Source organism: Rhynchophorus ferrugineus, unplaced genomic scaffold, assembly GCF_030347505.1.
Source record: "Rhynchophorus ferrugineus isolate W39M unplaced genomic scaffold, kcgeb_rfMv2 rfM6, whole genome shotgun sequence".
NCBI lineage: Eukaryota > Metazoa > Arthropoda > Insecta > Coleoptera > Curculionidae > Rhynchophorus > Rhynchophorus ferrugineus.
Genome location: NW_027472585.1, coordinates 2,002,682 through 2,020,660, shown reverse-complemented (window position 1 = coordinate 2,020,660; position 17,979 = coordinate 2,002,682). Strand labels below are relative to the sequence as shown.

The 17,979-nt window shown below is 35.7% G+C and overlaps 1 protein-coding gene across 13 annotated transcripts in view; it reads left to right on the top strand.

The window, feature by feature from the left end:
* Nucleotides 1-17,979, top strand: part of LOC143198732 (uncharacterized) — a 55,984-nt gene that overhangs the window by 2,485 nt on the left and 35,520 nt on the right. For 12 of the 13 annotated variants that reach the window (XM_076408131.1, XM_076408120.1, XM_076408127.1 and 9 more), the window contains exons 2-3: nt 1,161-1,713; nt 13,603-13,698. In XM_076408131.1, coding sequence (XP_076264246.1) covers nt 1,192-1,713; nt 13,603-13,698 — 618 coding nt within the window. In that variant the 5' untranslated portion in view covers nt 1,161-1,191. Of the gene's footprint in view, nt 1-1,098; nt 1,714-13,602; nt 13,699-17,979 lie in introns of those variants that run through there. The other variant, XM_076408128.1, reaches the window with a different exon arrangement.

Here is a 17,979-nt window from a genome sequence, read left to right as displayed (position 1 = left end):
CGATTGGAGTGAAGAAATATCGATATTGGTAACAATAAATAAGTTGACATCTCTAACATTTATCAGGTGTACCGGAAAGTCGTTACCGGTTTTTCTAATATACGTCGTTAGGCATAAGTATGCATATGATTTGACACATATGTCATTTTATCTTACTGACATCAAGCTACAAAGCTATAATGCATGTTTTATTTTGCGAAAGTAACACTGTCCTAGATTTATTCCTCTTTGCAAATTACCACTGCAAATGTCAAGTTTCACGCCTGAAAACATGTGAGCATGCAGATAAACGTTCAAGAGAACGTTCTGGCAGACCGAAAAAGCGTAGAGATACGAAATTGCAAGAGTTATTGGATGAAAACCCAACCAAAACCCTAAAACAATTGGCAGAAACGTTAAATATGTCCCAAGAAACGATTAGCGTCCGATTACGAGCAATGGGGAAAATCCAAAAGATGTGAAGATGGCTGCCACATCAATTCAATGACATGCAAATAGAAAATCCAAAAAATCGTCTGTGAAACGCTTCTTCAAAGGTATGAAATGAAGTCATTTCTGCATCGAATAGTGACGGGCGATGAAGAATGGATTTATTGTGAGACTCATAAGTCCAAAAAATCACGGTTGTTACCTGGCGAACTCGGCCGATCGACTCCAAGGCCAAATCGTTTTGGTCGCAAGACAATGCTCTGTGTTTGGAGTCAGCCTAGGAGTCATTTAAAGCACTTGGATGGGACATATTATTTCACCCGCCGTACTCTCCAGACCTTGCCCCGTCTGACTATCAGGTTTTCGCATCAATGGGACACGCGCTTGCAGAGTTCCATAAAGTTAGAAAATGCCTTGATATGTGGTTTAGCTCTTTTAGGTTCGCCAATGCTTTGAATAAATACATTTTACATGAAATTACGCGGTTTTTCCAAAAGAAACGGTAATGACTTTCCGGTACATCTGGTTTTATACGATGGAGTATATGCGATAATCACGATCATTTTCTCCAGTATATAATCCTAACGATCAGAAACGTTTTCGTACAAAACTGCACAATCTAGTACAAACCGCTATGTCGAAATGTAGTACAAAATGTATTCCCAGTTGCGTAGCGAACGGGAACCTTTAGTGTTTGCGTCGCAATCATGAGCGTTCGTTTCCTTCCGCAGACCGCCGCTATCTGAGAACTATGGCTGGACCATGGATGATCTAGCCGAGGTCGTCGACGACCTGATCTGCGTGCCCTACGGTGCCGGAGACCTCACCATGGATACCCTCGCTATGTTCCTGTTCGGTTGGATCCTGCTCGTGCTGTTCGTCCTGTGGCTGGGCCGATTCCTCTACGAGCGTTTCGTGGTCGCCCGGTCCAAGAGCAAGTCGGCGGCTATCGCCGGACCCGTCGCCAAGACCGATTCTGCTGTTGCCGCCGACGTCGCCAGCGTCGCGGCCAAGAAGCAGCCGGTCATCGCCCCGAAGGCAGCGGGCGCTTTCGTGCCTCCCACGCCTCCGGTGCGCAGGCGCATGACGAGGCAGAGCCCCGCGCCCGAAGCCCACAAACCCCGATACCTACCGGCACCCCAGGCCACGGGACCCGATAACGTCGTGGTCCTATGGGTGAACGACGTGCTCCAATGGCTGTACAACGATCTGGTGATCGTCAACGAACTGGTGCAAGTCTGGATACAATCGCTCAACGATTACAACAAGAAATCAGTTACAGAGGTAAGGGTTTGATTGTGATCATGATTTCAGCTTTTCTTTTTATGCTTTAGCCAAGTTTAATAGTAAACAGACCTCCAACTCCTACGGACTTGTGGTTCTTGGGAGTCATTTTCGATAACCGGCTATCCGGGAAACATCAAATCAACGATCTTAAAACTCGCTGGTCAAGCTAGACGAGGGCTGCCTCCTGTTCTTCGATGCTGTTCCAACTTACCTCAAATCCCTTGATGATATTCAATCTACTGCACTTAGAATATCGCTGGGTGCCTTCCGATCCTCCTCTGTGATTAGCTTGTGCGGTCTGACATCCACCCCACCTCTTTCTTGGGGTCATCCACTAGTCGCAGGTCATCTCATTCCTAACCACTCCACTTCGACCTCTCATATTACTTCTGGTATTCCTTCCAGGGCTGGAGTTGGCTTACTGCACCCTCTCCCCTTCCTCTAACCCAATTTTCCCCATTGGACATTCAGTATCTCCATTCTAAACACATCCTTATGACAGTTCTATAAGAGAGAAAATTGTCACTGTACAGTCCAAATTGATAATTTTCTTCAGGTTTCAACAGTTTATAACGTATGACATCAAGAGGGCCCCATCAGACACAGTTTGGTTTTGCGAACAAAGCGATTTGACCTTGTAATAGATGATCTCAGTTTTTGAAATCAATCCATTTTTCATCACCCGTTACTGTTCAATATAGAAATGACTTCCTTTCATACCTTTGAAGAAGCATTTCACTGGCGATTTTTCGATTTTCGAATTGCATGTAACTCGGTTCATATAGCACCCATTTTCCCATGTTTTGGATCTTTCTCATCGCTTGTAATAGTTCTATAATTGCGACTCGTCATACATACATACGTCTTCGTCCGATAACTTCTTGAATTCCACATCTTTAAACATTCCAGAGCGTTCTTTATATTGAACGTTAAAATGGCTACATTTCAATTGTCGAAACCACCGTTTAGATATTCTTATGTTTGGAGCATACTCACCATGAGTCTCTACCAGCAAACGATGATTTTCAGTGATTTTTTTTTTGGTGAAACAAGAAACCTATTTCTGTTACTAAAACCGGAAAGTAATTACTAAAACACATCTGGTATAATTAGTCCAAGGAACCAATGGCGCTTTCAATAATATATCGTCATTCAAAATGTTCCCTTAACATTGGTAGGCCTCAGCAATGATTGTTCAATTCGGTTTTAGCAATTTGCAACAGGTTAATTGAAAAGTCCCCGGCCCACCATGGTAAAACACATTTTTTTGGCAAAATTAGTAAAAATAGTGACCCTCCAACTTTTCGATACCATTTTTGTAGTACGAATTGTCCTTTGCTTCAAAATAGGCCTCAGTTTCGGCGATCACCTCTTCATTCTACGAAAATGTCTTCCCAGCAGCATTCTTTTGAGATCTGAGAACAGGAAATAGTCGCTGGGGGCCAATAGCCCAATTCATGGATTTTCTTTTTCTTCAACTGCGGCCGTTTTTAAGTGATTTCGTCTTTCAAACTATCCAATAACGGTATGTAATAGTGGCTGTTGATGGTCCTTCCTTTTTCAAGGTAGTCAATGAAAATTATTCCATGCGCATCTCAAAATACAGACGCCATAATCTTGCCAGTCGACTGTTGCGTTTTCTCACGCTTTGGAGCGGGTTCATCGTGTGCAGTCCGATCGACAGTCATCCGAGTGGACTGCTCGGATTCGGAATGAAATGATGGAGCCATGTTTCATCCATTGTCACATATCGACGCAAAAATTCGAGTTTATTACGCTTAATCATCTTCAAACACTGCTCCGAATCATCAACTCTCAACAAGCACAGAACTTTCTCCTACCCAAATATTCGTGGATGATATGATGTACACGTTCAGTTGATATCTTTAGAGTGTCTGCTATTTCATTCAATTTCAGTTTATGGACATTCAAAATTATTTTGTGGGTTTTTTTAATGTTTCGTCTTTTGGGCGTCCACTACGTCCAACGTCTTCGGTGCTCATTTCACCACGTCTAAACTTAGCATACCAATCCTTGATGGTTGATTTTCCTGGGGCAGTGTCCGGAAACTCGACATGAAGTCAAGTTTTTGCTTCAACTGTATTTTTTCCCTTCAAAAAGCAATATTTTATCAATACGCGAAATTCCTTTTTGCCCATTTTTTCATAATAACAAAAGTTGCTTCACCCAAAAGGCTATAATTCACAAACTAATGATCCGACATCTGTCAAATTTATACACGCATCTTTTGACGGTTAGGGCTAACTAAAAAACATATGAATTTAATTCTAGTAGCGCCATCTATGTGTCAGGCCTGGAACTTTTCAATTGACCTGTTATTGTAAAATTCGTTGCCTCCATGCATTCTCGATTCCATCTATTTATTCTTTATTTCGTATAACGACGTTTTTCTTTCAGAGCTGATCTCAAATCCAAGTAAATTAAAACCTTCAAATATTGTGAACGTTTCAGTGTACTCTTTAACTTTGTTCGACTATGTTCGATAAAGAAAACTAACTATACTATACGATTTTGCTTATACTTATTATATAATGTTATTTTGTTTGAAATCCATTAATCTTTCACTAATAGTAGATCATGATCACGATTTTTAAATCGACTTTCTAAATAATATTTTGTAATGCATACTCTTTGATTTTTCGGATATCATTAAGTAAAAGATCGTAAATGATTCATCGTATGATATATATATGATATTTTAACGATATATTTTTGTTAGAAACATTGGTTGTAATACTGTTTTGCAACCAGTTCTATATAAATCAAAGTATATCACCTTGATAACTCCTTTCAAACCAATCTTAGGCCGATTTTACCGAACTTAACCAGGAAAAAGGTTCCGATGATGAGCAAGCGCCATTAGTTTCAACGTATACCGAATAACTTTTATGACAAGTTTGATAATTTTAAAAAGGAAGATGGACGACCATGTTATGATATGCATAAAATAGTATAGATTAGGCTTATGAATTAATTTTCAAGGATTTTTTTAATTTAAAGTCTTATTGTAAAAACAATCGGTACCATGAATTTTTTTCAAAGTATTCTCCATCGATGACCCTGCTCTTCGTCGTCTTTTAGGTAATTGACGAACCTAATCTCGCAAGAACTATTTATCTTTTGGGACTATTCGCGAATAGATCCGTTTTTTTTGGCGTCATCATAAGAAGTGAAGCGATAGTAATCAGAAGGAGGAAGGTCTGGAGAATACGGCGGATGGGGTAGCACTTCCCATTTTAATATTTCCAAGTATGTTTTCACCGGTTTTATAACATGTGGTCAAGTGTTGTCATGCTGAAGAATAATATTGTTGTGTCTTCCTGTCGTTTTTAGATAACGATACCTCCTATCATCTCATCTTTATCATCGGTTTTCGGCCTACCATAGTAAAACACATTTTTTTGGCAAAATTGGTCTTTTTTTATTCAACATAATTCCCTTCAAGGGTGATACACTGATTATAGCGACCCTCCAACTTTTCGATACCATTTTTATAGTACGATTTGTCCTTTGCTTCAGAATAGGCGTTAATTTCGGCGATCTCCTCTTCGTTCGACGAAAATTTCTTCCCAGCGATCATTCTTTTGAGATCTGAAAACAGGAAATAGTCGTTGAGGGCCAGGTCTGGAGAATACGTTGAATGAGAAAGCAATTCGAAGCCTAATTCATAGATTTTTGCCATAGTTTTCACTGACTTGTGACACGGTGCATTGTCTTGGTGAAGCATCACTTTCTTTTTCTTCAAATGTGGCCGTTGTTTGGCGATTTCGTCCAAATGGTCCACTAACGCTATGTAATAGTCGCCGTTAATGGTCCTTCCTTTTTCAAGGTAGTCAGTGAAAATTATTCGGTTCACGGTAACAACCTCTTTTGGGCGTCCACTGCGTTCACCGTCTTCGGTGCTCATTTGACCACGTCTACACTCACACACAGCAAACCAATCCTTGATGGTTGATTTTCCTGTGGAAGTGTCCGGAAACTCGGCATCAAGCCAAGTTCTTTCTTCAACTGTATTTTTCCCTTCAAAAAGCAATATTTTGTCAACACGCGAAATTCCTTTTCATCCATTTTTTTCTCAATTACAAAAGTTGCGCTACTTAAAATGCTATAATTCACAAACTAATGATGAGCTATCAAATTTATACACGCATCTTTTGAGGGTTAGGGCTAACTAAAAAATATATGGATTTAATTTTAGTAGCGCCATCTATGTGTCATGCCGGGGACTTTTCAATTGACCTGTTATTTATATATTCAGCGCACTGAAAAATGGTTTTATTCACATTCCGACGAAATGAAACATACTGTGAGTGAAGCTTCAACACGAAGTTGATTACAAACGTACACACCATCTGTTGTAAATCATTTAAAATTAATTTATAGGCCTAGTATGTTATCAATTATTCTTAATAAATACCTTTTTAAGTCTAAAAACGATCAGAATAAAGGCAAGCACATAAGACTTTTATCATCCGTTTTTTGTTACAGTGCTAACAACGCATTTAGCTTACAACAAAAATTTCGGTGTAACAACCAACAAAAACGATTTATAGTTTTACTATGATTAAAAGAAAAGCACAATTAAAAACAGCAGACGCTTCAAAGACAAAGAGGCACTGGACGAAGACATGTTGGAAAGTCACGCGGTGTATAAATCATTCAAATAGTTTCCGGTGTACTATTCTGACTCAATATGGCCCCTAATTGGCCAGAAAGCGCCTTGCAAGTGATCGAGATCCCGATACGTGCAACTATGTAGAACAACCCGATTAAAAACACAAAACTTAAAGAAACGTCCGGTTATATTTAGACACGGCCTTAGTCATTCGGTTATATCCCACATAAAATAACATCGAAGGATTAACTTGTTTTTTTTTCTCCCAAATTTACACCGAGACTGGTGAAGTTCAGGATTTTTTTATTATCCCTTACATTTTTATTGATAATTGCTCAGTGTAATGGATGAACGAGGATCATGATTTAGATGTCCATCGTTCTTATTTTAAAATATATAAGCAATAAATAACATGAACTTAAACAGTACGAGATTAAATGTTCACACGACGTTGTTATCACATAAAATTTAGTGATGATGTTTAGAAGTTGGAATGTTTTTATGATAAAACATAAATGTTTAAGTAAACAACAATTGTAATAATAACATAATAATGAGGATTACCTCATTATGGTTTCCATTAAAACTTGTTACACCATAGCCGTCAGATCGTCAGTTAAATCATTATCATCATCGTCATCATCAAGCTATAGCAGGAATTTTTCCCCAATACGCTGCAGAATAACTGCTTTGTTTTAATTAAAATACAAATTATAAAATACTATCTTCTTTTCTCCGTCAACTATGGCCGATTTTCAAAATTATTTTTTTTTATTCAAAAGAGTGCACTTCCGAGTACCAAATCAGGATCTGTTTGGGGCGAAGGTGGAGAAATCGAGTGAAATCCTCAAATTTCAAAGGCACGTACAATGTTTTCACATATTTTTTGTCTAAAATAAACAGATATTGATGTATAATGTTATCGCTCAACTGATGTGAGGAAAAATCGGAAGTAGTTCACTGTAGAAGTCAGTTAGTTTGCTTATTAAGCACTAATCATATCATATAGGGCGTCGTTGAATTGTAGGCAACTGTTACTATGGTGTAATGGTTAGTACGTTGAGCTCGCACGTGGAGGTCGTGGATTCGATTCCCAACAAGGCAGCAACTTTTTTTGTTCTAGTTTCATTGGAACATTTGTCAAATCACCTAGACTAGGTAGCGGACCCCAGATCCTGAAACATTCCTTATTTTCATTGTTTCTTTATTCTTATTTTTCCTCATACGGACTGTACTTTTACTTGGGCTATCCATTATAATACTGCGTAATTTATTGAGTAAATATCTAACTCTAAAAAGAGAAAAATAAAATATTTTTAACAAAAAAATGAACCGACCTCAAAATATAAATAAGGAACTCACTAAAAAGTAAAAAATAATCAAACTTACATTTTTAACACAAAAAAGAAACATTTTAAAATAAAATATGTACATAACAATCATTGTATAACTAAGTAAAACTAAACAAAAAACTTATTTTACCTATCTACTACACGTATTTTGTATTCTACTATATACATACCATTTAGCTTAATACCTACCTAAATCTATTTATCTATTTACAATATTATTTTAACTACTACCACCTGATCACTATGAAGTTGGTGCCGAGCCTAAACAATACAAATATAATAATATAATTTTGTGACATATACACAAAATTAAATTACGAACAAAACAAATCTTTATGCCCTTAATTGACAGAGGACTTGAGTTTCGTCTCTGGTGATCTCAGCCTATTTTTTCAGTGAAAAAAGACCCTGTTAGAGTGAACATTTGAATAAATGTATCGATGATTGGAAATGAAATGCTTACCACTATAAATCAGATTTTCATGTTCGTTCCACTTACTTATTGAACACCCTAGTAAATAATATTCGTGTACCGTGCTGTCCATATTATTTTAAATTACAACCAAAATCAAATGCGGTGTCTCTTTTTTTAGTACCATTTCGTTATCGCTTAAAATTTAGCAGCTGCTCTAACTACAATGACGGAACTTTTATATTATAAAAATATATTTTAATACCGTAAATTATACACACAATGCCGCAGCTTTGTTACCACGGAATCCTTGAACGCTATGTGATAAAAACGGTAAATATGTGAGATATAATAATGACGTAATGATGAGGTCATTTCGTGGCTTCATTAAATCTTGCTATATAGTGATCTAACGATATGAAAGTTCAAAACGTAAAAGAGCAATGTTGTAATGTTGTTTGTTAACTTCTTCAATGTGTAAATATGTTATAACTGTAGAATGTTATATATAGTGTTTTCAAAGTTATTTTGTATATACGTCATCTAAAGGTCGCAATGTTGCCGCATCAATTATGAGATTTAGTTCAGTTGTGCTTTGATATACGACAAAATTCTAATCTAAATAAAATAATTGAACAAAAATGTTATCAAATATAATTTATTTTAACATTATAGTACATCTAAAAACTACAGTTAATTATACAGCTACAATAGTTTATAGCTTAGAGTTATAAGCTCCTATCACTATTGCTTTCAAGAATTTTGCATACGTCTGACAACCGGACGACTTTGACAGGCTTATGCGTTTACGAGTTCGAACCAATCGGACAGCATTGTGTCTCTTTTTAACTAAAATAAAACGAGAAGGAAAATATTGTCCGATTCTAAAACGAATTTACAAATTGCGGCAGGCTATACTTTAAACATCTTGATGATGTACGTACAAAAAACTTTAAATAGACTATATATAGTAATTGTATGCTAAATTTATAATTTACACCTAAATAATGTTTGTTTTTCACTTTTTCTGTTGACACTTTAAATCATGTTAATAAGGTACTGACAACTAATGATTTCGGAGAGATAAAATCCAAACAATTCATTTTCAGATATCCTCAAAACCAACACGCTATTTTTATCTTTTTTTAATTTTTTTATTATTATTTTATCAGATTTCATGTATAATTACCAAAATAGATAAATTTATGTAAAAATTACTTAATTTTCGTAGAAATAAGTAATATAAACAAATAACTTTTTTTTGCAAAATATATAAAAAGGAATTAACACCAAATAATTAACCATATCTAAATTAATTAAAACAAGAAACCATTCATATCTATGAAAATTCGTGGTATAAATTCCTAATGTTTATTTTCGTATTATATATATGTTAAAATATTATATTAATAAGAAGCTTAGGCTTAATGAAATTTACAACCTTTATTCGCAGGACTGACAGAGGTATCACACATCTGTTTCTCCAAGTGATGAATGTAGAAATTAGTTCATAGTTAATTTTAGCGAATATATTGTTATTTCATTCGACTATAATGCAATGCAAATTTTCTTTACGCTAAGATTTTACCTAACGCGATAGAATGATGAAAACTTAACGTAAATATTATTGTTTACATTTTTTAATTATGATATACATGTTTAAACATTAATCAAATAGTTTTAATATAAAATAAGAAAGTCGTAGTCGTAGTAATTGTAAATTTGTAGCTAATGTGTGTAATATTATTGGTTAATGGTCGATAAAACCAGATGTTCAAATTTTATTGTACCGTCTTCAAAGCAGGCCGCTTCCGATTGTCAATTGTCAGAACGTTTTTTAAAGGTCTGATTTTCCTGATTTTACATCACACAGCAAGTCGTGATATTTGTTGAATTTTTGAGCAGAATTTTGTTATGAATTGACGTTGTGACAGTAGTTAATTACGTTAATCAGCTTCCTATAAAAAGTGTGTTCATACAATATAACAGAGGTTTGTACTCATCAGTGCCATAAAAAGATTTAGAAATCTAGCATTCATGAAAGGAACTTCTTCTTTTACTGAGCTATATTCTTTTTATATAACCTATCATACTGTGTTTTCTAAATTTGTATTGTCAAACGCAAACTGTTTTTATTATTAATTACATCTTAACAGGTCAATTGAAAAGTACACATAGATGGCGCTACTAGAATTAAATCCATATGTTTTTTAGTTAATCCTAAACCTCAAAAGACGCGTGTATAAATGTGACGGCTGTAGGATAATTGGTTTGTGAATTATAGCATTTTGAGTGAAGCAACTTTTGTTACTGTGAAAAAATGGATAAAAAAGAAATTCGCGTGTTAATAAAATATTGGTTTTTGAAGGGAAAAAATACAGTTGACGCAACAACTTACCAAGTTTCCGGGCACTACCCCAGGAAAATCAACCATCGACGATTGGTATACTAAGTTTAGACGTGGAGAAGTGAGCACTGAAGTCAGGGAACGCAGTGGACGCCCAAAAGAGGTTGTTACCGACAAAAACATTAGAGTAATCCCCAAAATGATTTTGAATGACCGAATTTTAATTTGGATCCCAACATAAATATTATATTCAAGATAATTTATTCTATTTATATTATATCCTTCAAATATACGTATAATTTTGAACAACTGGCAACGTAGCAAATTCAAATCCTTGAACGGATGCGGGGATTCTCCAGAAGTAGATTCTTGTGATATATTCGACATCACGTAGAATGTTTACAGTCCGCAACATTGTCACCCTGTCACACTACCGCAGTTAATTACCGCAGCATTTACGACTAATTAAGTTCCAACTTCTGTATAAACATTAAAATATTCCCCAGACTCGTAAAGCTTGCGTGAGTTTTTTTTATTTGCCGGCGTTACGAAATTTGCATTACATTAAATTTGGATGTTTTGTTGGTTTAATTGTTAAAATTAACGATGAACTCATTTACACATAATTAATCGTTAGAAATAACTCGACCAAATATCGATAAGGCTTGCAGTGTTGATATTATAACGGAAGGTATTGAGAGAGCCGAATTGTAATTTGTGGTAGGTTTCGGGCATACATGTATGTCAAGCGATGACGAATCAATGATATTTATGCGATATTAAATAATTATAATATTGATATTACCGAAATAAAATAATCTGTGTGTTGATGCACGTTATTTCTTTCATTCATTATTCTTTTAAAGGCCGGTTCTTATGCCCATTAAAATATATGCTTTATAAATATAAAATAATACAAAATATTTAATATACTGTGAGGTTTTAAGGAAGCTACGTCATTTAGTTTGAGTTTTACCGGCGATATCATAATTATTATACGTTAAAACACATAAAACCATTCATAGAAATACCAGATTTCCAGAAAAGAAATACTGTACTGAAATATTCTTGGCAATATATTGATGTCTCATGAGCTTTTGACTGGGTATGGCTCTTAATTAATCTACAGAATGAAAATTTAGGGTCTCGCATAAAGGAACATTCCCAACACTTAAACCTATTTCGACTGGAGTTTTACAGAGTAATGTCTTGGGACCACTTCTGTATCTGCCCTACAGTTAGCATGATAAAAAGTATGTATCTACTTAAGGCGGTCTAGAAGCTATAAGTAGCAGTCAACAAGATCTACAAATGGACTAGAGACTGGAAAATACAACTTAAGAGCTCCACATCTCCCCATGTTAATTTTGCGTTGCGGTGAAATGACAGAAACCTAATTACATCACTTGACGTGTGCCCGATGCCTTAATAAGAATCAGCTGAATACCTCGGCATACATCTTGATGGTAGTTTAGGTAGACAAAAAGCAGAACAGATTAGACTCAAGCAAACTGTACTGGTTCGGTCGGAAGTCGGAAGATATTCTCAACATGACCGAAAATTAAAGATATTGGTTTATCAGTCAATCATAAAGCCAAATTGGACCTATGCACTAAAACATTAAACCAACTGGTAAACCAAAGTACCCAAAACAAAATTCTACGATTGCTTAGCGCTAAGTAACCAACGAAGAACTGCACGATGACCTCGAAATCAAATAGATATACGATGTACGATTTCGCCTTAAGATATGAAATAAGATTGCTACTTTACAGCATCGTGGAAACAATATAGCAAATTGAAGCGAAACAAATCACAAACCACTTGTATAGTGTATAAGAGTATTCAAAATTATTTTTTTTTATTCAACATAATTCCCTTCAAGTGTGATACACAGTTTCGGCGATCACCTCTTCATTCGACGAAAATTCTTCCCGGCGAGCATTCTTCTGAGATCTGGGAACAGGAAATCGTAGCTGGGGGTCAGATCTGGAGAATACGGCGGACGAGAAAGCAATTCGAAGCCCAATTCATGGATTTTTGTTATCGTTTTCACTGACTTGTGACACGTCGCATTGTCTTGGTGAAGCAGCACTTTATTTTTCTTCAAATACGGCCGTTTTCTGCGATTTCGTCCTTCACACTATGACGCTATGTAATAGTCGCTGTTGATGGTCTTTCATTTTTCTAGGTAGTCAAAAAAATATATTTTGCGTATCCCAAAATACAGACGCCATAACCTTGCCAGCCGACTGTTGCGTTTTCCCACGCTTTGGAGCGGGTTCATCGTGTGTCAATCGACAGTCGGATGACTATCGATTGAACTCCGGAGTGAAATGATGGAGCCATGTTTCATCCATGGTCACATATCGACGCAAAAACTCGGGTTTATTACACTTCATCATCTTCAAACACTGGTCCGAATCATCAACTCGTCGTTGTTTTTGGTCAAAAGTGAGCTCGCGCGGTACCCACTTTGTACAGAGCTTTCTCATACCCAAATATTCGTTAATGATATGACGTACACATTCAATTGGTATCTTTAGTATGTCTGTTATTTCATTCAGTTTCAATTTACGGTCATTCAAAATTATTTTGTGGATTTTTTAAGTGTTTTCGTCAGTAACAATCTCTTTTGGACGTCCACTGCGTTCACCGTCTTCGGTGCTCATTTCACCACATCTAAACTTAGCATACTTGATGGTTGATTTTCTTGGGACAGTGTCCGGAAACTCGGCATCAAGCCAAGTTTTTCTTCAACTGTATTTTTTCCCTTCAAAAAGCAATATTTTATCAACACGCGAAATTCCTTTTTATCCATTTTTTTCAATATGACGTATGATCTTAAATTGCGTAACGCTTCTTAGTGAAAATGATGGCCTGGGTTTTTAGGGGGTTGATTTGCAACCTCAAAATTTGAACTACTAGACCGCATGATCGAGCTGCGTAGGTAAAGATTCTTGAATGATAACCTCGAGCCCGGAGGCCGTGCGTTGCTTCAGGGAAAACTGCCGAAGTATACCGATTGCTGTCTGGACTATGAGAGTTAAAAATATTCACTCAATAAATGTTTTGATATTCGTTATTTATTAAATCAATATCTTTGCTAAATAACTAATCAGTATATTTTATATTTCAGCAAGGAATCGGAGTCGAATTGGTGAGAATCCTGCCGGAGACTCACACGCCAACCTTAACGAACATCTTCGTCGAAGCGGACAGCAAAGACGACGTGGTAAGTAGTAAAAGCGATTTGTTTTTGGTGATATCATAGAAATAAACGCTGACCCAGAATATCTCGTCGTTATCCTTGGTCGCTGAAAGTTAACTTGGAAATAAACGCGATTCCTACGCATCTTAACGACCGAACATAAATATGATAACCAGTCTTAATTAATTTATTTTTCAATCGCAACAGCGCGGATAATAAATATTTTTGTTTGGTTTGGAATTTTGGGGCCGATGGAATCATTTTTAATTTCGCAATCGTTATACATCGTCGTATTTTTTTTTATATATGTGTACATGAATATATATAGCCTACAAAATAAAACCGAAAATTCTGAAAAAGTGGCGATTTATATCCCCTTTTATGCTCCAAATTCTTTAACCCGGAAAAAAACGTTTTCTCGCGGTCTGTAGGTAAGTAAGCCTCTGTAGCGGCGATAACCTCCTCATTCGACTCAAATTTCTACCCGCCATGTGACATTTTCAGGCTCGGAAACAAAAAGTCGCACGAGGCCAAATCTGAAGAATACGGTAGTTCGTAACCTAATTCCATCAGTTCGGTGGTGGCGAGTGTGGAGGTGTCAGTTATCACTGCATCGAATCGGCCCAATAATTCGGCATGTCATGACCATTTTGCCCTTCTCCAGATAGTCCATGTATATCACACCTTGACAACAGAATCCCAGACAACAGCAGTCAACACCTTTTCGGTTAATAGGACAGTTTTTGCCTTCTTCGAATCACCGGTTGAAGTCCACTGCTTCGACTGTTTCTTGGTTTCTGGCGTGTACCAGTGGATCCATGTTTCGTCAACGGTTCATGCAGAAACTCTGTCGTATTGCGCTTAAACAGCGAGAAGTACTGCTCTGAAATGATAACACGGTTGAGTTTGTTGTCCGAACTGAACAAACGCGGCACCCATTGAGTCGACAGCTTTCTCAGGCCTAAAATTTCATGCAGGATATCACCCGCGCGGTCTTTTGAGATGCCTACTGTCTTAGCTATCTCGCGCACATTCAGTCGGCGATCTGTCAATATGAGATCGTGGATTGTTGTCACGTTATGCTCCGTTGTACCGTTCTTGGGGCACCTGGGCGTGGCTTATCAAAAACCGACGTGCGACCATATTGAAACTCGTTTAACCAATGTTTGAACCTCGACAACAAAGAAGAAAGTCACCCTACACACTATCCAAGTGGTCTTTGATTTCGCTCCGCTTATTCCATTCCAAAAACATGAATGGAATCACCGATCGATACTGCTCTTTTCTCATGTTTCTAAAATCAACGGACACGTCCGCTTCCACACAAAATTATGAGTCCGATTCGGCTAAAATTTCGACAATAGCCGTCTACGAGAATGTACTACACGGTAAATTTATATTGCGATAGTGGCGCCATCGAGTCGTGAGGCTAAGTACTTATCGAACCGCCTTCGTATATATGTTAAATAAAATGTTTTTGATTGTAATATTAATATATACCTTCAATAAAACAGCCAATGCACGTCACCAAAATTTAACAGCCCTAGCACGTTGCGATGTTACTTCATCAAATCTTACTTTTAAAATTTATAACAAATTTTTTGTTTGATGTGTTACATTGTTACTAGTCGTTACCAACAATACAATTTGTCTTTACAATAACTTAAATATAAGTAATTGTAATATAGTGTAGTTTCCATGGCTTTAGTCATGCATATTTGAATATGGATAAAACATATATCTACTAGTTCACTCTTAAAAAGATTCTTTCACAATTTTTCAGAAATAGAAACAGATCTATCACGAACTTCATGTCTAGATTAGTTGTATATCAGTATCAAGTATTATATACTAGCGACCCGCCCCGGCTTCGCACGGGTGCAATGCTGATACTAAATTAAATACACTACAGAAAAAATATGAACGTTGTATATAAAAACATAGCGGCCCGCTCCGACTTTGCACGGGCATAAAATATATATGCCTATGTCACTCAATGAAAACATGATTAAAATCGATCCAGTATTTTTGGTTCATTCATTACTGCCCTTGGCCTGCACGCATTAAATTTGGAGTAAAACAATTCCTCTTCCCCTATACTTACTATGAAGATTTCCTGCTATCTTTGGAATATCTAAACTCATACAATTTTTATTACATTACACATTTTTAAACGCAAATTTTAAATTTGTAATATCTCCGAAAATATTTGTTTAATTTACATGCTGTAAGGAACCATATTGATCTATATTAATTGCATACTGTATTTAAGGTACTTAATTCGATAACCATATTGATCTATATTAATTGCATACTGTATTTAAGGTACTTAATTCTATAAGGATTAATGCCGTATTGCTTAAAATAGCTTCGTAAATAAGCCATTTTCTCACGTAAAAAGTAAACAATAAAAATTGTTAATGTGGGTTACCCCTAAAAGATAAACATATACCATCGCGGACTTTTTTGTAGACCTTTTTATGGTGTACAATACTGTAGTACATTAATTTGATCTAACTCGTAGGGTTAGGCAGCGTTTTTGCTAATTGCTAAATAAGCCTTAGAAAATAGGTTAATTTACGACATCACGTTAGAAAGCTCTAAAATTAGCAATGTTGCCTTAGTATATTATGCATGTATTATACATATAAACCTTCCTCTTGAATCACTCTATCTATTGAAAAAAACCGCATCAAAATCCGTTGCGTAGTTTTAAAGATTTAAGCGCACATAAGGATATAGGGACAGAAAAGGCGACTTTGTTTTATACTATGTAGTGATAAACAAACCACCGCCTGAAACTGTTTTTCATGATTTTATCTAAAGAAAAGTTGTTTCAATTGAATAAAAATAAAGCTATGAGCCATGAAACAACCGACAGCTGTTTAGTGACTATTAGTGTTTACTAAAATCAACCCATTGTTGTTACTATAGTTGAAATTTTCTTTCTATCGCATTTAATAATATCGATATTAACAAAACATATTTACCAGATTAATAAAAACATTACAACAAATTTACTTGTATATAAAGAAAAACAAATATTGTTTATACATAAAAAGGCGTCCCAATAATATCTGAAGCAAATCCAAATACGTATTATCTTAATTACACCAAAAATAAAAAGTTAATTTAAATTTTATATATTCACAGATCAGATATATTTATTCGATAGTAAAACTGACTGCGTTGAACTAGTAAAATTGGTCAAGGTTTTCACTATAATAACAGATATATCAAAATCAACGAAGAGTTAATAAAATTAACCTTCTTGTGGTCAGATTTTCTAGCGTCGAATTTAATTGAAGTTGATTATAAAAAAAATTGGCCTCTGTATAAAAGACTTAAAATATATTTATTATGTCGTATAAACAGTTGTTAAAGTAAATATTAACATATCAATGTTATATAAATATGTATATATATAGACATAACATGATTATTTTTATTTTTTTTTGCTCTATTGTATTGATTAAAATTACACATTCTCTACTAGTTTTTTGAAACTTTAGAGTCTGCTTAAACTAGAGTTGAAAGGATTAAAAAGAATACTATAACATGGAATAAAATTGAGAATAATATTTGAAGCAACGACAACATAATGAATAATTTAACACTATATGTTACCATTTAAATTTTGTTGGATTTTGGTGCTGTTAGCAATGATTATGATTGGACTTATGATTATATATTACACTTGAAACTGTTTACTCAGAGTTTAAATACAATAAACAGTGTACTAGCCTTGCCAAATTAGGTATCTATGAGTAAAATGCCAGTACTATGACTTTTTATAGTATTATAACAGATCAATTGAAAAGTCCCCGGCCTACCATAATAATACACTTTTTTGGGCAAAATTAGTTTTCTTTATTCAACATAATTCCCTTCAAGGGTGATACACTCATTATAGCGACCCTCCAACTTTTCGATACCATTTTTGTAGTACGATTTGTCCTTTGCTTCAAAATAGGCCTTAGTTTCAGCAATCACCTCTTCACTCGACGAAAAATTCTCTCCAGCGAGCATTCTTTTGGGATCTGAGACAGGAAATAGTCGCTGGGGAGCAGATCTGGAGAACAGGGTGGATGAGGAAGCAATTCGCAGACCAATTCATGGATTTTTTAAAGCAACACTTCCTTTTTCTTCAAATGCGGCTGTTCTTCGGCGATTTTTTCCATTAAACGGTCCAATAACGCTATGCAAAAGTCGCTGTTGATGGTACTTCCTTTCTCAAGGTAGTCAATGAAAATTATTCCATGCGCATCCTAAAATACAGACGCCATGACCTTGCCAGCCGACTGT